This window comes from Delphinapterus leucas, chromosome 2 (genome assembly GCF_059928025.1).
Source record: "Delphinapterus leucas isolate spDelLeu-1000000601 "Yukka" chromosome 2, BTC_Dleu_Yukka2, whole genome shotgun sequence".
NCBI lineage: Eukaryota > Metazoa > Chordata > Mammalia > Artiodactyla > Monodontidae > Delphinapterus > Delphinapterus leucas.
Window position 1 is genome coordinate 66,658,432 of NC_143130.1, and position 25,425 is coordinate 66,683,856.

Below are 25,425 nucleotides of genomic sequence, written 5' to 3' on the forward strand. Positions count from 1 at the left end.
TTCCACATTGCTGCAAATGGCAGTATTTCTTTTTTTTTTTTTATGTCTGAGTAATATGCCATTGTATATATATACCACATCTTCTTAAGCCAAGTGTTGGTTGATGGGCATGTGGGTTGCTTCCATGTCTTAGCTATTATGAACAGGGCTGCTATGAACATTGGAGTGCATGTATCTTTTCAAATTAGTGTTTTCATTTTTTCCAGATGTGTACCCAGGAGTGGAATTGCTGTCTCATATGGTAGTTCCATTTTTAGTTTTTTGAGAAACCTCTGTACTGTTTTCCACAGTGGCTGTACCAATTTATATTCCCACCAATAGTGTATGAGCACTACCTTTTCTCCACATCCTCGCCAGAATTCATTATTTGTGTTTTTTGATGATAGCCATTCTGACCGGTGTGAGGTGATATCTCATTTTGGTTTTGATTTGCATTTCCCCAGTGATTAGCGATGTTGAGCATCTTTTTATGTGCCTGTTAGCCACCTGGGTGTCTCCTTTGGAAAAATGTCTATTCAAGTCTTCTGCCTATTTTTTTTTTAACATCTTTATTGGGGTATAATTGCTTTACAATGGTGTGTTAGTTTCTGCTTTATAACAAAGTGAATCAGTTATACATATACATATGTTCCCATATCTCTTCCTTCTTGCATCTCCCTCCCTCCCACCCTCCCTATCCTACCCCTCCAGGCGGTCACAAAGCACCGAGCTGATATCCCTGTGCTATGTGGCTGCTTCCCACTGGCTATCTACCTTACGTTTTGTAGTGTATATATATACGTCCATGCCTCTCTCTCGCTTTGTCACAGCTCACCCTTCCCCCTCCCCATATCCTCAAGTACGTTCTCTAGTAGGTCTGTGTCTTTATTCCTGTCTTACCCCTAGGTTCTTCATGACATTTTTTTTTCTTAAATTCCATATATATGTGTTAGCATACGGTATTTGTCTTTCTCTTTCTGACCTACTTCACTCTGTATGACAGACTGTAGGTCTATCCACCTCATTACAAATAGCTCAATTTCATTTCTTTTTATGGCTGAGTAATATTCCATTGTATATATGTGCCACATCTTCTTTATTCATTCATCCGATGATGGGCACTTAGATTGTTTCCATCTCCGGGCTATTGTAAATAGAGCTGCAATGAAAAACTACAAATAGAACTACCATATGACCCAGCAATCCCACTACTGGGCATATACCCTGAGAAAACCATAATTCAAAAAGAGTCATGCACCAAAATGTTCATTGCCCATTTTTTAATTAGATTTTTTGTTTAAAAAATATTGGTAATTCTTGAGGAAGCAATTCATCATCTTTGATTCTTAGTGTCTTTATATGTAAGATTAATTGATCTCTAAAATCTATAGGAGCAATATCCTATTGCTGAAAAATGGTGCAAAGGAATCATTAGGAATTTTTTGAATATTAAAATAAGAAATGAGTTTGTGTACTTCTAGACATTCAGCCCAGTTACCCTTGTATTTCCTGATAATATTTAAATGAGAGAAGAAATTAAAGAATTTATTATTAAATTCCCGAATTGGTTTCATTGTTGACTAAGTCAAATTTATAAGTAACAGTCATGGGACTTGGTTCATATTATTATTATTTAGACCTTTCTGATATGTTTAGCAAATATTTACTATTGAAGTATATTAATTTCATTTGTTCCTAGAAAAATTATTTCATGTTTAGTTTATCTTAGCATTGATTGAAAGTTTTTGCTTTCTCTATGCTAGGTATAACTCGGAAAAATCCCAGAACACCTCTTTCTGATCTTCAGGGAATGAATACTCTAAATGAAAAAAACCAACAGTAAGTATGTTTGGCTTAAGTTTTCAAGGACGTAAAGAAGAAATAACTAGAATTCTTATTAATACTTCTGTGGCTTTAAAAGTATGCAATAAATCAGGCCTTTTTTTCTTTTAATTTCTTAAAGCTTTTGTAAATGGTGTAATAAGTTAAAAAGGTTAGAGTTAACAGTACAGTAAATTGTCTAAGATTGCCCCTAGTAAAGTGGTTGTACAATGTAAAAAAAGTTTCCCCAGGATAATTAAAAATGAGTGCGTATGTTTTAGTTTCTGAGACCATTCTTGCGTTTTAAATGTCTTTTGCAAAAGTAATGGGTATTCTGCTTCTTTCCATGGAGAAATCTTATTGGTAAGTAATAATTGAGTAGTTTGATTTACAACAAACTGTCCGATACCTTTTCTTGATGAGTGTGATACCCAAAGCTTACCTTTTACCATTTTCAATGAAGAATTCTTAAGTAAAATTTGAAAGTAACAAATGTAAGTAATTTTTTTAGTTTGTAAATAAAGCTCCTTTTCCTTTACACATACTGTTTTATAAAGATTGTACTTTAAATGAGCAAAAGAGCATTGTTTAGTGTCTAGAGTCTGCTGTGTACATTTTAAACATCAAGAGAATTGAGCTTCTTAGTGTCCTAGTAAGATACAAGATTAGGATGATCAGTCATTTAAAATTAAAGTATAATTTCATTGATCAGGTTTTCCATTTTGAGTTACTATGTCTTTCTAATATATATTATCACTTCTCTGCTCCATAACTTTTTTTTATAACTCTTTATTGCTTATTACAAGAAGTCTAGGTTCACTATTTTAACCTGCAAGAGCTGTCACAGCCCAAGTATCCAACCTCAACTGTACTTATCTTTAACGCCAGCAAATTGAACTACTGGCTGTCTTTATAATAGTGCATGCATTTTGTTTTCTTAACAGTGACAGTTGGCTGACGATGAAAATCACCATTATATGTGCATGTTAGATTTTACCTAAGAACAAATTAGATCATTAATCTGGTGACCTGTGTACCTTTTTTATTTCAACCTATTGGCAGTATTCTCACCCTGGTCATTAGAGACCCCTAACTTAAGGAACTCATTTTCTTGATTTGGGTAAAAAAAAGGAACTGTGACTTGTTGCATTTCCCGAAGGAATTTAATGGTTATAACTTTCCTAATTCCTAGTTTTTATTTTTGTTTTTTTCTTGGCCACTCGCGCAGCTTGCAGGCTCTTAGTTCCCCGACCAAGGATTGAACTTGGGCCACCGCGGTGAAAGTGCCATGTCCTACCCACTGGACTGCTAGGGAATTCCCAGTTATGTTTCTTTGTACTGCTTTCAATTTTGGATGCCTGAAGTGATCTATATGGGCTTCTGTTTTTTATATGTCAGTTGGAATAGTCTGATATATTGGTTTAAGATTTGTCTGGGCTCAAGCAGTTAAGGTGATTTTAGGCACTCATGGAATGACAAACTGATTTTGTAAAGATGTGTATAAGCTCATTTTTGAGACCCTTCCTCACAGAGAAATTGATCACACCAGCTTGATTCTTTTCCTTTGCGTACAATAAAGAAAGATAAAGAAAGATATGTGGCATTGAAGTAATGTTATCAGGAAAAGGCCAGCTAGCAGTCTTAACAAGAGAGCCTCCCCGCTTGTGTTTGTTGTATTGGTGAGTTTATTTTAGACATATTTTAGAGAAAATTGGTGAGAAGATAGAGAGGATAGAACAATAGATACTCAGAAAATCAAATCAGTCATGAAATCATGAGCTTGTATCTACTAAGTGGAGTCTTTTGGACCTTCCCTATGGAACACTCCTAATAAGTGACTCTTAAATGAAAGAGTGGAACATCCAATTTGCTGGTGATCTAGGACTAAGAATTGATGTAGTCTGTATAAAAACAAGGAAACGCAAATATAAAACTATTTTTAGCCAGTGCAAATATTCCTCAAGTGAGAGAGAAAACTTTCATCAATGTTGAGTGGGCAGTTGCTTTTTGGTAAGAGGGTATAAACTGGAAACAGATGTCTTTGTATCAAAATATGATTTGAAAAAAGTACAGAGCCTATAATTACATATCATGAAGCAGAGATGGTAAATAGAGGCTGCTGAAGTGACACTTAATGTGAATAACTAAAAAGACTGCCCTGGTTTCAAAGATACATTCGTTCCTAGATGGAAAAAGCTCTTCTGAATAGTTGTAGAGAAGATTGTGTGAAGAATAAAATATACCACCCTATATTGGGAAAATATGCCTTTGGCAACTTGTTATTTAAGGGGCAAAAAGAGTATTATCAGAATTTATTGTAGACAAGTACATAATGAATTTGCACATTGTGGAAGTATATGGTATGTTTTATAATTAAATGGGGTCTGCTGTACTATCATGCTAATACCAGGGCATTAAGGCACTAGAATAAGTCTCATTAAAACTCGTGGGTTATGACACCATTTTTTAGGACTTTGGCTATATTGATAACCACATATTTGAGTACTGGGATAAACCTGTCCTCTAAGAGTTGACTATGTAGCATGTGTGGATCCTGATTTCTGTTCTTAATGCAACTGAAAACTCACTGTCTAAAGTGTTATTTTTGTTTAAATTCAACTTTTCCTCTTGATCTGGGTAAATGACTGCTTACCATCTGAGACATTGTATTATAAAAATGCAACAATGAGAACAAAAATAAATACTTTTTTTGAAGGATAAGTCAAATAATTTATTACTAGGGTTTTTTAGGTAATTATCATATTTAACATGATTTATAAAGGTGAATGGATTTCAGGGTTCTCTTAGAACCAATATGACTTGATGTCACATAAAACAGCTTGGAGTAATTTCTCATATGTTACAGCCAGATAAATCTCATGGCATTTGATCATGTCTTAGAGTGTATTTTGTCTACCCTAATGAAAAAATACAGAACTTGGTTATTAATGTAAGCAGTTATATGTGATTAGCAGTTCATATAATAATAGCAAATTAGTAGTATGAAATAATACTCACATTTTAGTATAAGTTTAAAACATTAAGTATTATAGGGCTTCCCTGGTGGCTCAGTGGTTGAGAGTCCGCCTGCCGATGCAGGGGACACGGGTTCGTGCCCCGGTCCGGGAAGATCCCACATGCTGCGGAGCGGCTGGGCCCTTGAGCCATGGCCGCTGAGCCTGCGCGTCCGGAGCCTGTGCTCCGCAACTGGAGAGGCCACAACAGTGAGAGGCCCCCGTACCGCAAAAAAAAAAAAAAAAAAAGTATTCTATAGTTGTTTCAAAAGTCTCTTCCAAATTTTTTCACCTTAATATATCGTATGTTGGTTATCCTAAATGATATTTGTGTGTTTTTACATAGTTTTGTTTGTCCTTTGTTTTAAAAATTAGTGGCTTTTTTACTGGAGCATTATTTGCCTGTAACTCCATTCCTGAAGGTCAGATCATTCTTGAGAGAAAAATAAAGCAATAAATTACGACAGATACAGCTTCGCGTTCTGCCAGATCATTTGTTTATTTAACAAGTACTTCGTGCCAGGTCGTGTGGCAGAAACTGGAGATTCAATACTTTGTGAGATAGATGTGATAAGTGATATGATTGGAGAAATATAAGATACCATGGAAACATAGAGGAGGACTTTAAAATTTTTTATGCCAATACTGTATTTAAAGAATTGGATATGGGGCCAGATGCCTCAGAAATGTTTTTCAGAAAAAGAATCTTTTAAACTGTTATCTGAGTGAAGAGTAAGGGTGAGCCCTTTGAAGAGGAGGGTGATGTTTTATAGGCAGAGGAGCAACCTGTATGATGGTCCAGGAGCAAAAAGAGAGCTCTCTCTAGAGAACATGGCACAAATAAAGAATTAAAAGAATGTGAGTAAGAAGAGAGAAATGATGAGAGTCGACTCTAGAAAGACAAATAGACATAGGCTAGTTCATGTGGGGCTTTGTTAGCCGTATTGGAGAGGCTGTACTTCATCTTAAGGGTAATGAGAATTTATTTAATGCTTTTAAGTAGGGGACTGACTGATGTTTCAGAAGAATCTCTATGGTTGCTTTATGGAGAATGATTTGGAGAGGCACTGGATTGGATACAGGAAGACTAGCAGTTCTGGCAGGAGATGATGGCTTGCAGTAGGTGGTCATGGGTACACATTGATGTGAACCTGTATTAAGGAGGAAAATTGAAAATCTATATGTCTCTCATCTGATTTTATGAGGATTCAGTGTTTATGAGAAGTCTGTGTTGGATTTTCTATGCTTTGTGCAAATAATTTTTATATGTATGCAACAAATATATGACAGTGATCTAATGTATATATAAGGAGTACATTGTATATAGAGAACAAAGACGCTGTGTATGCCATCAATCTTAATAACAATGTGCTAAGCTAAGGGAAGCCCCTAGAAAAACTGAGACAGATACCTACGTCAAGTCATTTCACTGAAATAACCAACTGGCACAAAGATTTTTAAGTACACACACAGCTTTTTCTTTCTCCCCAGCATCCCATTGATTGTCGTCTCTTAAAAATAGGCACAGCCAATTTTTGCTTTCTTTCACTTCCAACCTTCTACTTCACCATTGAGCCTGCCATTCTAATGCTGGGACTCTTCCTGTTACTCAGTGTGTAAAATACCAGTAAAACCTTTTTGCTGTATTTTAAGCCTTTACATAACACATAGGAGAAAGAGCACGGGTTTGGGAGTCACCAAAAATTTGTTCTTGGCTCAGCTTATCTTCGTATTCTGAGATTGTGGCTCTTGTAGCCTTCGTTTCCTGAAAAGAGAGGGTGGGGGGAATCTATGTCTTATATAAAACTTGTGGAATATATTGGGTGAGGAGACAGAGTAATTAAGGATGATTTCTCGATTTCTGGCTTAGTACTTAAGTAAGGAATATAAAAGAGGCAACAGTTTTGAAGAGGGAGTGATAGTTTCAGCTTGCACATGTTACTTTGAGATTCCTGAGAGATCTTCATCTAGAGAGAGAGAATAAATCATTGGCTATGCAGATGCACTCAGTTGATTCTTGGGCTAGAAGATGTATTTTGTTATTAATCGGGGATCTCGGTGTTTAGTTGGTGACTTCCAAATGTCTGCTATCTCTAGATTGTTTCTCTTGGGTCAGTCAGTTTTCCCTGCCTATAGCTTTTAAATCTGGCTACTGATGTTCTAGCTATGTAGCTGGGCTTCTCATGATTCCATACGCATACTTCCACTTAATTCCTCCTATTTTCAGTGTACCTCACCTACCCCTACCTTTAGCTATGCCTAATGTCTCTGACTTCTCCTGAGATTATGTGTTTCCAACTTTTCTATAAAGTAAAATCTTTGAACGGTTTGAGGAAGGGAATGTTACTTCACTATATAGGGTAAGAGTAAGGATCTAGCTCATTTTTAAAGACTTTCAAACTAACTTCCTATTTTTAGCCCCATTCAGCATCACCCTTGCAGTGGTACCAGTTATCTCTAATATCTGACCCTTTCCAGAGTTCTGAATGAGAACAACTTACATTTTGTTGTTTTAGCCTCTCTCCCACTCCAAACCCCAGCCTCTACACACACACACACACACACACATACACACACACACACGAGCATATGTGTATTCTCAATCATGCCTACCCCTATAGACTCCCCTTTTCTATGATTCCGACGTACACATAAACTTAGGTTTTAATTTTTTCTAGTCTACTACATCTCTTATTACATGTCTGTCAACTTTAAACTTTTACTCTTCCTTGTCCCTTGCATAGTCTTCCTTCTCACTCTTTGTCCTTGTGAATTTATGACTTTGTCAAATTCGTGGTATTTCAGCTGGAGGCTGACATAAACAATTGCTCTGGAGTATGCTATGGCAGCTTATTATGGGTTTCCCTTATGCAAACACCAAATAGTCTATTTATAAATGTAGCTTATTTAAGAATGTTATCCTAGGGAGCAGGAGGGGGGATATGGGAATAAAAAAGGGAAAGATGGAGAATCCATACAAGAATCAATGAATGAGTTGGCCACTGGTTGCTCAACCCTGTGGGACCAACTGAGAAGCTTAATGATTTGTGTCTCAGGACCATCTATTTGCCTTGAGGAAGAAAAGAGGAGGGACTAATCCATTGCTCCAGGGGTTGCTAGCCCCACAGAGAGTTCTGCTTGTGTAAGTGCAGAGCAGAAGCCTACATCAGACAAGAGGCAAGTGTCTGGAGTCTGAAACTAGGTGCTGCCAGCAGCATCTGTTTGACGCTGGACAAAATTTGTGTGTATGACTAGTTACAGTACCATTTGCAATAGCAGCAGCTAGAATAAGAGGTAAGACTTACGGGATTTGAAATGGAACATAAGAAGTGTGCAGTATACATGTTTAATAGGAAGCTTTGATTCAGTCTTTATATATTAAGGTAGCATTTGATACAAGAGAATATACAAAACACACATGTACATTAGGAAGCATATCAATAAAATGAATACCACCCACGTTCAGAACCAGAAGATTATTAGTATTGCTGCAGCCACTTTTTTATCATATATTTTCTGATCATTCTCCCTCTCTCCCCACAGGTAACTGCTATCCAGAATTTTATGTATACCATTACTATGCTCTAAAAAATAGTTTTACAATAAACATATGTTTTTCTAAGCAAAGAGTCATTTGGCTTAGCTAGTTTTTGAGTTTTAGAAATACTAATATATAGTATGTGGTTGCTGTGACTTTTCTCCTCAGTAATATCTATCTAAGATTCATCCATCTTGTGGCATGTAATTTGTTCTTTTTAGTTGCTATATAATATTATATAGTATTGGAGGGCATGGGGAGTTATTGTTGAATGGGTACAAAGTTTCAGTTTGGCTAAAAGTTCTGGAGGTAGATAGTAGTGATGGTTGCACAACAATAAATGTGCTTAGTGCCACTGTACACTTAAAATGGTTAAAATGGTAAATGTAGTTAAATTTATTAATTTTTTCCCTATTATTTGTCCTTTTAATAACTTATTTGAATAATTGTTTCCTCAGTCCAAAGTCATCTATTCAGCCAGATTTTCTTCTACACTTTGGTGGTGCTTATATCCATTTCAACCCTAAGCTTTTTTGACAATTGTTTTAATTTCCTCTGATCATGTACAGATGCATCTTGAATTAATTTCATCTTCTTGTAGAAATCTCTCCTGGCATTTTTTTGATCAGAGGGGTTTGTTCTCTAGATCTATCACACAGTTGTCTTTACCTTTGTATTGGTCATTCCTTATGTTATTCTTCTGTTTTGTATCAACAGTTTTTTCTACCATTATTTCCTTTTATAGATCTACTTTGTAAACTTTTACAGAGCATATTCTCTAGAAGCTCCATGAGAAAGTATATATAGGAGGAACATGTTTTTGATTCCTTGTATAACTAAGCATGCATTCATTCTGCCCTCACACTTGATCGGAAATTTGAGTGTGTATAGACTCTTGGTTGGAAATAACTTCTTTTCAGAATTTTGAAGACACCGCCACATTTCCTTTTAGTTACAGCATTGCTGATTTCTGAGGCCTTGTTTTAAATAGCTTTATTGAGATATAATTTACATACCACAAAATTTCACCCACTTAAAGTATACAATTCATTTAAGAGTTGGCCAACTATTCCAAAATCTAATTTGGAACATTTTAGTCAGTTCAAAAAGAAGTTTCCTATTTACTAGAATGTTTCCTTTTCTCGTACTGTCACTCACTGTAGGTAAACATGATCTACTTTTTGTCTCTGTAGATTTGCCTATTCTGGAAAAAATATATATTTTTTGGAAATTTTATATAAATGGAATCTACAATATGTGGCCTTTTATGTGAGGCTTCTTTCGTTTAGCATAACGTTTTCAATAATCTACGTTGTAACATGTACCAGTACTTCATTAATTTTTATGGCTGAGTAACATCTCATGTTATGGATATTTTGGTTACACATTTATCAGTTAATGAACACTTGGGTTCTACTTTTTGGCTATTATGAATAATGCTGCTGTGAACATTCACATACAAGTTTTTGTGTGGACGTGTTTTCAGTGCTTTTGAGTACATGCCTAGGAATGAAATTGCTGTGTTATATGGTTACTGTCTATTTTGTTTAACATTTTGAGAGTTTGCCAAACTATCTTCCAGATTGGCTGGGACATTTTACATTCCCAGTAGTAATGGGTAGGGGTTCCAGTTTCTGCACATTCTTGTCATTTTGTTATTGCCTGTCTTAGAGGGAATGAAGTAGTATCTCATTGTAGTTTTGATTTGTATTTCCCTAAATAATGATGTTCAGTATCTTTTTATGTGCTTATTAGTGATTTGTATATGTTTTTTGATGATTCATATATCTTCTTTGAATAAATGTCTATTTTGTCCATTAAAATTCTTTTTGGTAAATATTCTTCTTTCCATGTATATAAATATAATTGTCTTAAAACTGTATCATGCAACAATATTTAGATTTGATAATATATGCAGACAGCTCTTTATGCCATTAAATACTGTTCTCCCACATGATCTTTTTTTTTAAACAACTTTTTTGGAGTATAGTTGCTTTACATTGTTAGTTTCTGCTGTATAGCAAAGTGAATCAGCTATATGTATACTTATATCCCCATATCCCCTCCCTCTTGTGTCTCCCTCCCACCCTCCCTATCCCACCCTTCTAGGTGGTCACAAAGCACCGAGCTGCCCTCCCTGTGCTATGTGGCTGCTTCCCACTAGCTCTCTATTTTACATTTGGTAGTGTAAAATACCAAATGTAAAAATAGAGAGTCAATGCCACTCTCTCACTTTGTCCCAGCTTGCCCTTCCCCCTCCCCATGTGCTCAAGTCCATTCTCTACATCTGCCTCTTTATTCCTGTCCTGCCTCTAGGTTCTTCAGAGCCATTTTTTTTTTTTAGATTTCATATATATGTGTTAACATATGGTATTTTTCTCTTTCTGACTTACTTCACTCTGTATGACAGATTCTAGATCCATCCACCTCACTACAAATAACTCAGTTTCATTTCTTTTTATGGCTGAGTAATATTCCATTGTATGTATGTGCCACATCTTCTTTATCCATTCATCTGTCGATGGACACTTAGGTTGCTTCCTTTCTATCATATCACTTTGTACATGTCTCAATTACAGAATTTATCACACTTATTGTCACTGTTGATATATGACAATCTCTGTCCCCTATTCTACTAGTCTGTTCATCTCAGACTCACCTCTGTCCCCTACTAGTCTGTGAGTGGGACCACGGCTTAGTCTTCTTCGTTCCCCCAGCACCAAACACAGAGGCCAGCACGTGCTAAGATGAGGATGCTGCATAAGGCCTCATGTCCCACTTAGGGCTGGAAGGAGCAGGGCAGAGGGGTGGCAGAGAGAGATTAAAGAAAAAAATGAAGGAGAGATTATGGAAATCATAGGGAGATCAAAGTAAGGGGATAAATGAGACAAGAGGGGCAGCATTTGTATGAAGCACTGGGATGGGTAATATGAAGACCTTGCGCAAAACAGGTGGGGTCAATTTAAAAAACCAACATTTCTTCAGCACCTACTATGTGTGGGTAACACTATGTTAGACACTGTGGGGATATAAAGTTAAACAAAACACCTTTCCCTATGATTTGGTTGGGAAGATAAGACAAAGACTGGCAACATTCATGCATACATATACAAAGTTTTAAGGTTCTTAAAGTTCAGTATCATTTTCAACTTCAAGACATTTAATATGAAGCCCCTCAGCAGTCAATAAGATATTGTTTTAAGAAATACTAGATATAGAAACTGACTTACCTAGTTGAGATCTCAGCAAAGCTCAACAAGCCTAGACTTGAAACAATTTTCTTAGAAAGTGGACTAAGACAAATTGACATGGAAATATAAATTTTAATACCACTTAGGAGTATTTCTCATTTCTGTGTCTCAAACTGTATATTATGAGCCTTTTTTTTTTTTACCGTCCCTGAGTTCTCTCTACTTTATTTTTTTTATTTTCTTATTTTTTTTTACATCTTTATTGGAGTATAATTGCTTTACAATGGTGTGTTAGTTTCTGCTTTATAACAAAGTGAATCAGTTATACATATACATATGTTCCCATATCTCTTCCCTCTTGCATCTCCCTCCCACCCTTCCTATCCCACCCCTCTAGGTGGTCACAAAGCACCGAGCTGATCTCCCTGTGCTATGCGGCTGCTTCCCACTAGCTATCTGTTTTACATTTGGTAGTGTATATATGTCCATGCCACTCTTTCACTTTGTCACAGCTTACCCTTCCCCCTCCCTGTATCCTCAAGTCCCTTCTCTAGTAGGTCTGTGTCTTTATTCCTCTCTTACCCCTAGGTTCTTCATGACATTTTTTCTTTTTCTTAGATTCCATATATGTGTTAGCCTACGGTATTTGTCTTTCTCTTTCTGACTTACTTCACTCTGTATGACAGACTCTAGGTCCATCCACCTCACTACAAATAACTCAATTTCGTTTCTTTTTATGGCTGAGTAATATTCCATTGTATATATGTGCCACATCTTCTTTATCCATTCATCTGATGATGGACACTTACGTTGCTTCCATCTCCTGGCTATTGTAAACAGAGCTGCAATGAACATTTTGGTACATGACTCTTTTTGAATTATGATTTTCTCAGGATATATATCCAGTAGTGGGATTGCTGGGTCGTATGGTAGTTCTATTTTTAGTTTTTTAAGGAACCTCCATACTGTTCTTCATAGTGGCTGTACCAGTTCACATTCCCACCAACAGTGCAAGACTGTTCCCTTTTGTCCACACCCTCTCCAGCATTTATTGTTTCTAGATTTTTTGATGATGGCCATTCTGACCGGTGTGAGATGGTATCTCATTGTAGTTTTGATTTGCATTTCTCTAATGATTAATGATGTTGAGCATTCTTTCATGTGTTTGTTGGCAATCTGTATATCTTCTTTGGAGAAATGTTTATTTAGGTCTTCGGCCCATTTTTGGATTGGGTTGTTTGTTTTTTTGTTATTGAGCTGCATGAGCTGCTTGTAAATTTTGGAGATTAATCCTTTGTCAGTTGCTTCATTTGCAAATGTTTTCTCCCATTCTGAGGGTTGTCTTTTGGTCTTGTTTATGGTTTCCTTTGCTGCTCCCACATGATTTTTAATGACCTTATAGACTTCCATGGGGGTGGTTATAATATAACTTCTTTCATTTATTTCCAATTGTTGTTTATTTAGGTTGTTTCTAATTTTCTTGATATTGATGAAAATTTTTGTAGATAAAGTTTTGCATGTTTGATTATTTTTTTTTTTATCTTCTGTTGTTCTTAGTAAGAAGCTTGACCAGAAGGACAGAACAAAGCTATTACAAGATTTTAAAGATATTGTCCTGGCTATCTAAAAAGTACTATAGTTTAAATAAAGAACTAATTGGAAAATAAATATTTTAAGGTTATATTCCATTTTTCAAAAGCAGGAAGTTTCAAAAATAGTACAAAGGAAAAAAATAGTTCATAGAGTCCTATGTACCCTTCACTCAGTTTTCCTTAAATGACATCTTATATACTGGTAGTATATTATCAAAGCCAGGAAAGTTACATTGTTACATTAATATTAATTAGACTACAGTTCTCACCATTTAAAAAAATCTGTGTGTGTGTGTGTGTGTGTGTGTGTGTGTGTGTATGGGTAGTTTTTTGCAGTTTTATCCCATGTATAGATTTGTGTAACCAACTCCACAATCAAGATACCGAACTCTTTCATCATCATAAAAGAATTTATTCATGCTGCTTATTTGTATTATCCTTCTTCCATGTCCCTTTCCTGTCCTCTAGCAACCACTAATCTGTTCTTCATTTCTGTAGTTTTGTTATTTTGCGAATGTTATATAAATCAAATTATATAGTATGAAACTGTCAGGGAGAAAAAACTTTTCGTCTGCCTTCTTAGGTTCAGTGGCTGCGGGCCTGTAAGTTAAACTAATGAAAGACAATTAACAGAAGAAGAAGCATACAGTTTTTATTAATGTTTTACGTACATGAGTATTCTCCGAAAAGAAGTGAAACTCAAAGAAGTGGTTACACTCAGTGACTAATATATCCTTTTTTCAAAAGGAAAGAGGGCTTGGGCTTCAAACACAGGCAAAAGCCATGACATTATATTTTAATACATTATATCATTTACTGCTTGTTAAGTGGTATATTTAAAGGTATTAGCTATATGATGTGCTCACCTTCATGCACATTTGAATGTGAATGTGCTAGAATCCATAGGAATTTTTTGTTCTGAAGGAGTAAAAGATAAGCCAAATTAATCAGTAATCTCTCTGATAAAACCATTTTCTGCTGGTTTAGCATTTTTTCTAAATTTTAACTTTAGTGTTTAAAGTTTTATTTTACTTTTTTAAGAAATGTATAGAGTTTTAAGGATGTCTCAATTAACAAAGCACATTGTACTCTATTTAATTTTTACAGTGAAACATTTGATTTTGCCTGGAATGGCAGAACAGGGATTCGCCAGAGCAGACTATCCAGTAACACCTCCTTGCTTGATAAAGATGGGATATTCGCTAATTCAGCTAGCAGCAAACTCTTGGAGAGAGCCCATGGAATTCTCACGTTAGTATTGATCAATAATGTGGATTGCTTTTTTATGACTGATTTAAAATTTCTGGCTAAAAACGAAGAGAGGTGATCATGAAGCATTATTTTCATGAGTAGAATTTTGAGTGAAACAAGACTCAGAAGTAGTCAGAATTTAGAGCTGTGACAGTCTCCTATATTATAAAGCTGGTGTTTGTTTTCATCTCACCAGGAGAATCAGGCTGAATATACTTATTATGGAGATGACTCTTTATTGCTCTTTAACAGACCCTACATCCAGAGAGAGCAAAAACTGATAGCTCTTTTTAGGATTCCTAGTCTTTAACTGCAGTTGTCCTTTAATTCTGGCAATCCTAACAAATTGGGCAGGAAAATCCCTTATGAAGTGGTGAATGGGGCCATATACAGTTTACCCCTCAACACTGCATGGGTTAGAGGTGCCAACCCTCTGTACAGTCAGAAATTTGTGTGTTTCCTGTAGTCAGCCCTCCATATCCACTGCTCCTCGGTATCTGTGATTCCACATCCACAGATTCAACCAACCTCAGATCAAGTACAGTAACTTGAAAGACAATTAACAAGAGAAGAAGCATACAGTTTTGAAAAAACTGTTGAAAAAAAATTCCACTTATAAGTGGAACTGCACAGTCAAAACCTGTGTTGTTCAAGGGGCACCTGTATGGTGATATATAACACTTAACCCAAGCCTGCCATTCCTCCTTACCTGATTTAGAACTGGTTTGAGGACATAGATATAACCATGCATGGTAGACAAGTAAAAAGTTCTTAGCTACCTATATCAACATATTTCAAACACTTCCAAAGCATATTTTTTGACCACTAGCTAGAAGTGTGACTGAATTGGATTCCTTAATCCCTACATCATCGCTTAACAGTGTTAATAGGCTCAATTTGTATAAGTCTTGCTATACTCCAGAATTAGTAGGTGAAAGAGCTTAGATTCAAGCCAGGGTCTTCCTGACACCCCAGCCCATGTTCATAAGCATTGGGCTTTATTCCCTGTATGTAGCCATTAAAAATAAAAAAGATTTGATGTAAGTGTGATACTGAATTATGAATAAGGGAAAAAAGGGCAAAGGAGAATTTTTAATTTCTAAAAATGGAAGATCATGAGTCTTAGTGAAAAGTACATTTTAAAAATTCATGAAATTAGACATCTATTTAAGTTTAAAATGACAGAAACAATGCCTCTTTAGGTTTAAGAATGCAGAGCCCTATTAACATCCAAAAGAAAACGAAACTTCAGCTTTGAATGTACATTATGTTACTTATCATCGGGCTTAAATGTGTTTGTACCTGTATTACAGAGCAGGCATCTCTTTTCTTCTCTTATCTTTCCTTCCCAAAGGTGACTGCTTAGTTGAATTAGACAGTGTTTTCATTTAGGCGACCTATAACTTGGAAATGGGTATATAATCTGTTGTTTTAGTAGAGATCTTGAAATCATTCATCTCTACCGTGTTTTTTTTTTTCCTAATGTATGATTTATCTCTATAGGAGAAACAAAAATTTCAAATCCAAGCCTGGCCTTCCAAAGGTGAGTATTACGAAAAAAATTTTTCTGTTAGTGCCCCATTTCATAATTATTTTTTTATTATTAATGCAAATGATCTTCATAAACAAAAAAAGAAATATCTTATTTGTACCCAAAATAGAGGTTAATTGTGTATATTCAGTTGAAACCATTTTAGAAATAATGCTGGATATTATGAAATGGCCAAGTTTAATGGTTCAGGTAAATATTTGTGATATGTCCCATTTTCTAGTGTTTGAAGAGCTTCTGAATATAAATGTAAATTTTTGTTGAGTAATTGCATCTTTGCATAAGATCTTTTCATTTCTCCTTGAGTCAGGTTAAGATAAAATTCTGAATTTTATCTGATTTAAAAATAATTTCTAAGTAATGCTTACCTAACTCTCATCATTAGCATTAGTTAGCCAGGCTTTTCTGTAAAGGTCCAGTTAGGCTTGCAGGCTTATCTGTTCTGGTCTGTGTTATAATTACTTAGCTCTGCTATCATAGCACAAATGCAGCTGTAGACAATATGTAACTGAATGAGAGTGACTGTATTCCAATAAAACTTTATTTATGGACACTGAAATTTGAATTTCATTTAATTTTCACATGCCATCATATATTATTTAATTCTTTTTGCAACCATATAAATCTTATAAAAACAGTGGGCAGGATTTGACCCAGGGGTTGTAATTTGCTGACTCTAATCTACATTCCAAAATATTTATTAAATTTACTAAAGAAAGAAAAATCTTACTGAGTTTTTCTTTCTCTTGTGCTCTCCCAAAGAAGGAGTCCTGTCATTTGTAACTTTGTTAATGGGCATAATTTCAAAATTCTAAAAGAACTGAAAAAGAGCTATTTATTGTCATGATTCTCTAGTTCAAGAAAGAAGAAAATGAATCTGTCTTTAATTTTTCCTTCTACTTAAGTCACCTTATATTTCCAAAGAAAATTTAATGTACTGCTGATGTGGTTTGTGGTAGTGACAAATACGTTTTAAGCCACAAAGAAAATTTACCTAAGTGGTTTGTGATTATGGTCTTACATGAAACAATTTTATGTAGAGAGAAAGAGAGGAGACTACATTCATTGTCAAATATTCATTATCGTTCATTTGTCTTTCTTTTTTCCTTCACTGTCTCTCTAGCCTTTTAGTATTTTGAATGCCACCTCTGGACCTAGTGTTTGTGCTGTTCTTTACCCTCTCCTCAAATGGATAAATTATTTCTTTTTAATTGTAGTATAGTTGATTTACAATGTTGTGTTAATTTCTGCTGTACAGCAAAGTGACTCAGTTATACATATATATACATTCTTTTATAACTTCTTAAACTTTACATGATAGACAACAAGAATATGTTGGATACATCTGAAGTGAATGATTCCATTCAATCATCAATCATGGGAATCCCATCTATTTCTCAATCTTTTAAAATTAAATATGGCTAATCTTTTGTTTATTTTAGTGTGTCTTGTGTATTCAAGTACATATATTTAATATTAGAAAGGCAACATAGTCTGTGAGAATATAGACCTTGAAGTCAAACTGACCTACATTCAAATGATGGATCTGTTACCTGCTCTTTGATTTTTTAAAAAATTAATTAATTATTTTTTGGCTGTGTTGGGTCTTTGCTGCTGTGTGTGGGCTTTCTCTAGTTGCAGCAAGCTGGGGCAACTCTTAGTTGCAGTGGTGCGTGGGCTTCTCATTGAGGTGGCTCCTCTTGTTGCAGAGCATGGGCTCTAGGCGCGCAGGCCTCAGTAGTCGTGGTACGCGGGCTTAAGTAGTTATGGCACATGGGCTTAGTTGCTCCGCGGCATGTGGGATCTTCCTGGACCAGAGCACGAACCCGTGTCCCCTGCATTGGCAGGGGGATTCTTAACCACTGCGCCACCAGGGAAGTCCCTGCTCTTTGATTTTTGGAGTTAGTTCTCGAACTTGTCTTAACCTCTGTCTCTTCATTTGTAATGTGGAGGATAATATATGTTAGGATGAGAGATATATATTTGGTATGTGCATGATTAGTATTCAATAAATAATAAGTATTTTCTTCATATTTGCTGCCAGAATGTTAGAGCTGAAGCTGTGGCTTATCTGTGTACATACATGTAGGCATGATGTGTGCTTTGTTTAGTAACCTCACTCTTCATCTTACTTTCCTATTCTTCTTTAAATATGCCTTATTTTTTCTAATTGTGCTTAATGAGTGTTTGTGTTTTGCTTGTTTCTTTCAGTCCATTTCAAACCAAGGCAAAACAAGTATATATTAATAAAATTAAAGTGGTGGGCTTCCCTGGTGGCGCAGTGGTTGAGAGTCCGCCTGCCGATGCAGGAGACACGGGTTCGTGCCCTGGTCCAGGAAGATCCCACATGCCGCAGAGCGGCTGGGCCCATGAGCCATGGCCGCTGAGCCTGTGCGTCCGGAGCCCGTGCTCCTCAACGGGAGAGGCCACAACAGGGAGAGGCCACAACAGTGAGAGGCCCGCGTACCACAAAAAAAAAAAAAATTAAAGTGACAGATCCTATATCCTCATTGACTATGGTCATTTGCTGATTAAATATTTTGGTTGCGTTAAGTTAGTTTTAGGTGATGTGGAAGGAAGCAACAGAAGTGTAGATAACCTGAACTTCTTTTCCCTTTTGCGAAATCTGCAGCCACTTTCTTACCTTGAGTATGAATCATTATTGTACGCATCCCTACAACTTTTATCGCTACTGGAAATAAGATTCAGTCACCTGTATTAAGGGCACCTCATTTTATTGATATAGGTAGGATTTAGAATGCTTTATTTTTATTACAGTTCTGAATAAACACAGGCAAATATTCAACACATATAATCCAACAGCCCTTAGCCTTCTGTTAATATAGCTCTGTTTTGATAGTTCTTTCCGTTTCTCTCCTAGAGAGTACTTTCCCTCTCATACCTTGAAACCATCACTTCTATTAAATATACCTTTCTAATATGATCTACCTTTAAATTTTCAGTCTTTTACTGACAGTTCCCTTGTTGTACATTTCTACTTTGACACCCTGCTCATCTCTCAGACTTGATCCCCAAAGCTATTTTGGTTTGTCACTCCCCTACTGAATTTTTGTAGTCACTCAGGCTCAAACGTTGAAGGTAAGTTTATTGTGCATTTTAGTTGTCTTTAACAACATGAGCAATATCTTCTTAATCTTTGTGGTACAGCACCTTGCACAGCAAGCAGTAAATAATTGTTTAAAAAAGAATGAACTGACTAATCTTAATAAGCTAAACAATGAAGATGGAATTAAGAAAGGAATAAAGTAGATAATGAACAGAAGACCTAAGAAAGGAATTAACCCCGTATCTGTTTTCTGCTAGATCTTGGGCCCACAGTTCAGTTCTTGGTTTTTGTCACATCATACTGGACTATTGAAGCTGTCCCTTGCCTGGATTTATCTCTCTCTTGCCTCCTTAGCCTCCTGTCTTCCACATTGTTCTGCTCCGCCTTGTCTCTCCTTTCTTCCTTGCCCTGTTTTATCTTCTTCATAAATCTTAATAACCCTCAGATTATCATTTATTTTTTAATTTCCTTATAGTCTGTTTCCCTGTACTTGAATGCAATGTATTCCTGGCACTTAGAACAGAATCTGTAGTAATCACTGAATATTTGTTGATAGATCTAATCATGGTGAGTTTTGTGGACAAGAGACTGGTCTCCAGTTGCTGAGGAAACATTGTTCAAAAATCATTACTTGCTAACTATTCGTTCATTTATCCAAACTAATATTTATTGAGTTTGCAGTACCAGACACTGTTTTAGGCATTGGAGGTGCTGAGATAAACAGTCCAGTCAGAGAATCCTTGCTCTCTCATAGTGATTCTTTTAGAGAAAGAGAAAAAAATACGCAACTAAACAAAAGATGATTTAGATGATATTATGTGCAAAGAGGAAAATAAAATAAAATGACATATTATTGATTTAGATGGGGGCTGCCTTTGGGGTATTTAAGAAAATAGCTTTATGAGAAAGCTTGGGTATTTAAGCTATAAGGTGAATGCTAAGGAAAATCAAGCAATGTAAAGGTCTAGCTATAGAGTATTCCAAGCAAATGAAAAGATTGGAAAGACCTTGAGATAAGAATGAATGTGGATTTTTTTTTGTTTTTACCTTTCTAATTAAACTCCTTGATGGGAAGGACTTTTTAATAGTTTAAAAAAAAATAGTTACTTGTATTTTTCACAGTTCATCTGACCCTTTTTCACATAGTGACATTTAGTAATTAATTTTACCATTGCTTTAGATATGGTTTATAAAATGCAACCATTTCCGAGGTCTTTTTATCAGAAGTATCTTAAATGTTTGGGGGGGGGCAATAATTTTAGGCTTCAGTGCTAATTTCATTTTACTTATGGGTAAACCACACAACTCTTCTAATTGAGTCCTGACCAGTATGTAAAATTATTTTTTTCTTAATATACAATGAATCTTTTTGTAAGAATTCAAAAATACTAATAAAAATTAAGTATAAACTCTCAAAATTCAATATACACATGTACTATATATATTTACATATATATTATTGTTTTGTGTGGGGTTTTTTGGTCAAGAGTATTTGCAGATATTTTTCCATGTCAGTAAATATAGGTTACAGTATTTTTAGGAGCTGTATAGTATTCAGTTGTGTGAATGAAGCATACTTTATGAAAAAAATTCTGTATAGTTCCTTATTGCTTTTGTTTAGAATTTTTCACTATTTTTTTGAAGTACATTGTCAGAAATAACATTCAGAGCTCTCCTTAGATAAATATGTAGGCGTGAAATGGTTTATCAGAAAGATTATAATGATTTGCATTCCTAAGAACAGTGCATAAATATGCCTATTTCATGTATACTGGGTTTTATCAGCCTTTACTATGTTTGCCAACCTGATGTGCAGAAAATCTCCTTAAAAGAAAATGTGTATTTCTTTGATTAAAAGTGAGATTGATTGTCATTATGTTACTTGTCATTTATATTTTGAGAATTGCCTGTTGAAGTCTTCTGCTCATTTATTATCACTGGATGTATTTTTTAAAGGATTTTTTTTACAGTTCTTATATATGGATAATAAATCTTTGTCATTATTGAAAATATTTTTTCTTAGGTGGAATTGTTGAAATGTATATTGTACTTAATGCCACTTAGAAGTTTTTATTTTTTAATGTTTATCTTGTCAAAATTAATATTTCTTAGTCTTTTAATTTGTCATACTTGTAACTCAATTCTGTGCTTCTCATACAATAAAACTTTTACTACTTTTTAAATAACATATGCGGTTGCACAACTGTATAGATACATTTTTTCCATTGACAAACTCACAGCCATAAATTAGTAGGATTTTAAAAACTGATTAATGATTAGCTAAAAAAAGCTCCAAAATACTTTATTAGTGTCCTGTTTTGTATTCTTTAGTTGCTTTATGTGTAACTTATATCTTATTTTTAAGATTAATAATTAGGACCTCAGGATGCGGGTTGATAGGGACTACATTTTCTTTTTTTCTGTGTACGTGTTCCTGGCTTACCTACAGTATAGCCCAGGGATTGAATTTAATTTATTATCTGTGTGAGTCGGGATTCAGTTGCAGATAACTAACAACCATAGATATTGTTAAGTAGAAAGGGACTTTATTCAAAGAGGTGCTTACAGAAGTCATCAGAAGTATTAAAACAACAGAGCAGAACTGACCTCAGCTGTACTCAGAAAGCTAGGAAATAAGGAAGCCACTATCACGAAATGAGGAAGCCACTATCACTGGTGCTGCTTCCAGGCTCATACCACCTGTGGTGTATGTAATCCAGGAATCAAGAAGAAGCTGCTACAACTGTTGGCTTCGGGGCTAAGGTGCTTTTACTAGAGTTGCAGTGACAACACAAATGCCCTGCACTCTGCCTCACAACACTTTAAAAAGTAGTGCCTGGGCACTGGGACCACCGAAAACTTAAGTACTTCTGTGTACATGTTTGCCAGCAGAAACAAACTAGTAGCCAAAGCCTCTGCCTTAGTTAGACCTTCCCGGTTTCACGTGTGGGAATTGATGAACTTAAATCACATCCAGAACCTGAGATGTAAGAGAGTTTGGGAAATGTAGTTTCTTTTTAGCTGGTAAGCTTCTGTAAGAAAGCAGAAGGAGGGTAAAAATGGACATTGAATATTAATCGCTCATATTCACCACAGTCATTATACGCATGAATAATGAAAACTGGCTTACAATTTTGTTTTTCCTATTCTTAGATTAATTTATATGAAGAATTTGATTTTTTCCCCCTGCTTTTCAGCACTTGCTAGAAGTAAAGTCTTTAAAGCACCTGACAAGACTGACCCTACAGGATCGCATTACCAAGTCTCTTCTTCATTTGCACAAGAAGAAGAAACCTCCCAGCATCAGTGCCCAGTTTCAGGTTGTTTTCTGTTTTACCTTTTTTTCCTTTTATTTTTAACAGAGAGGAATTTGTTTTGTTCAGATTGACATTGTAAGATCAAAGTGATCTGCAAGATACCTGAATGGGATATGATTCATGTGACTAAAAAGCTATACTATAATGGTCATTTTGGATGGAAGTACCAAAGATGGGGAAAAAATGTCAAGTGCTTTTGTTTTTCATCCTTGTATCTCTGGATAGTGCATATCCCAAAGAATAATTTATTATTTTCAGTGTGAGGAGAAAAGCATCAGAAAATTGACTGCCCAGATATGGTCACTGTTAACATAATGATGTATATATTTCTCCCTATATATTTAAACCACATGCTACTGCCATCAACATTTAACTCAATGGAATTGTAAGTTTTTTCTTGATTGTTTATTTTAGTTTTGTGTATATAGGAATCCAGTTCCTTTCATTGTAACTGGGCATTTAGGAATAAATATGATCATAATAAATTAACCAAATAACCTCCAGAATAACTTTACAAAATTCTCTTGGAATTCTTCTCATTCTTCTCAAATCATCTCTAACATTCTATTCATTTGCTAGATATTTATGAAAAAGAGCTGAAATTTTTAAAGGAAACAGTGCTTTACATAATTTTACTCTACCTCATGCTTTTATCACAGAAGTGTCATTCACTGTTAACTAAAAATTTCTTTATTTGCCGATAGCTATACTTCTATGTTATCACGTTTTTCAATGCTCCTGTTTAATCCAGGATACCTGAATGTAAATTATCTACTAACATATCACTGGATATGATCTTGTTTGATTTATAAGCACAGTTCTTCAAACTGTAGGCTAGAAATGTCATTTTATTTTAGACAATTTTCACGGTAGGCCTAGACAAAAATTTGATTCTATAAAAGCTACTTGGTCAAAGTGCTCTTTAAAAAAAAAAAAGACAAGATCGAAGAGCCAAACAACTTATAACTTATTAGGTGCTAATAAAGTTAAAGGAAAGACAATTGAATATATAATGGAAGCTCTGCCATGAATTAAAAAAAATTCCTTCTTAAATCACAGTCCTATGGGTTAATGGTATTTGATTATTTAAAAAAAGAGAGAGATGTTGCTTGACCAGACAGATCTGTCTATACCTCGGTGGTGTCTTCACATCCCAGAGTTTGGGTTTTCACTTTATGGATTTAGAAATGCAAAGATGAATTTACAGGGAACAAAAATATCATGCTGACTGATAAACTATAAACACTGCTGTAAAACAGTATCAAAGTTTATTAATATACAATGAGAAATAAGAGTCATAGGCAGACTTGTTATAATTGTTAGTTCATGATCACATTTCCTCCTGATTAGCAGCAGATCAAGGTGGGAAGCCAAATTCTGATCAAAAGGTAACGTGGTGAGCTTGGTATCTGAAAAGGAAGCATTAATCTCATAATTATGAAGGGTAGAACCATTAAGCTGTTGTGTCCTTTATTTTGTTACCTTGGATCTTTTACAGGTGCCTGTATACCAAACTCAGACTTTAATCTGAAGAGTACACATTATAGCTACTACAATAAAACTTAGTTATAATTACAATCCTATCATGTCCCTTAAAATCCCCCAAATTCAGGGATTATGGATATTTTCAAATTAAATTCATGTATTGTGTTTAACATTTGCAAAAAGAGTCATCTTTAATGTTTCTAATACATTGTTAAGTATTATAAAAGTAATGAGTACTATATTCTCCAGATCCTTTACTAAAAATTTATATACATACATTATTTTTCCTCCAATTCTGTGAGATAAATACTGTCATTCTTATTGTACAGGTGAGGAAATTAGAAGTGATGGAGATAGATGGCACCCAGCTGTCTTTGACTTCATACACTTCTTGTGAACGAATATTTACTTTCATCAAAATGAAATCATAGAACTCATGAAGGATTAACCGATACAGGAATTGCCCTTCTGCTATAAACAACTAGAAAACTGGACAAAAGATAAGAATAGAATGTTTTTAGATATTAGACAGTAAGCACTGCAGGATTATGATCCCTGAGAAGAGGGAAGTAAATGAGGCAAGTCCCAGGTTACTGCATAAAGGCAATTTGCTATAGCCCAGGGAGAGGGAATCCAAACAAATGCCAAGGTTTTGCTCTGGACCTGCCCTCACAAAGCGTAATAAAAGCAAGTCTTGAAAGAATCAGAGTGATCCTTTATAACTTAACAGCCCCAGGGGAAAATGTCTGTTGCTCTTTAAAGGAATATAACAAAATCCAACAATGTAAAATCACACTAGCATCCAATCTGAAATTACTAGGCATGCAAAGAATCGGAAAAAACAACCCATAGCAAGGGAGAAGAAAATCAATCATTAGAAACAGATCTAGGGACTTCCCTCCTGGTGCAGTGGTGAAGACTCCATGCTCCCAATGCAGGGGGCCGGGGTTCTATCCCTGGTCAGGGAACTAGATCCACATGCATGCTGCAACTAAAAGTTTGCATGCTACAACTAAGGAGCCTGTGAGCCGCAACTAAGGAGCCTGCCTGCTGCAACTAAGACCCAGTGCAACCAAATATATAAATAAATATTGAAAAATGAAAAAGAAACATCTAAAAATGACAGAGATTATGGAAATAGCATTTAGATGAGGATCTCAAAATAGCTATTATAAATCATATAAATATGTCCGAAGAAAAACATGAATAATGATGAGAAGAAAATAGAAGATATGAAAAAGACTCAAATGGAACTTTCAAAGATTAAAAATGTAATATTTGAAAATAAAAATAAGCTAGATGGGATTAACACCTATTTGCCGAAGTAGTGAATTAGAAGTTACATTTACTTTAAAATAAAGTGCAGAGAGAAATAACAAAGATGGAAAAAATGAAAAACAGCAGTAGTAACTTGTGGGAAAATATTAGATCATTGAACATAGGTGTAATTGGCATCTAAGAAGGAAAGTCAAGAGAGGGGGATACAGAAAAAAATTTGAGGAAATAATGACCTAAATATTTCCTTATTTTTATGAATAATATAAGATCAAAGAATCTCACCAAATCCCAAGCAGAACAAACCTAAAAACACCAATACACATCACATCAAAGTGCTAAAGCC

General features: G+C 35.2%; 1 protein-coding gene across 8 annotated transcripts in view; it reads left to right on the forward strand.

The window, feature by feature from the left end:
* MYO9A (myosin IXA) overlaps positions 1-25,425 on the forward strand; it is a 269,595-nt gene that overhangs the window by 144,426 nt on the left and 99,744 nt on the right. For all 8 annotated transcript variants that reach the window (XM_022579925.3, XM_022579928.3, XM_022579929.3 and 5 more), the window contains 4 exons: positions 1,743-1,818; positions 14,243-14,386; positions 15,890-15,929; positions 22,200-22,322. In XM_022579925.3, the coding sequence (XP_022435633.1) occupies positions 1,743-1,818; positions 14,243-14,386; positions 15,890-15,929; positions 22,200-22,322 (383 nt within the window). The remainder of the gene's footprint in view (positions 1-1,742; positions 1,819-14,242; positions 14,387-15,889; positions 15,930-22,199; positions 22,323-25,425) is intronic.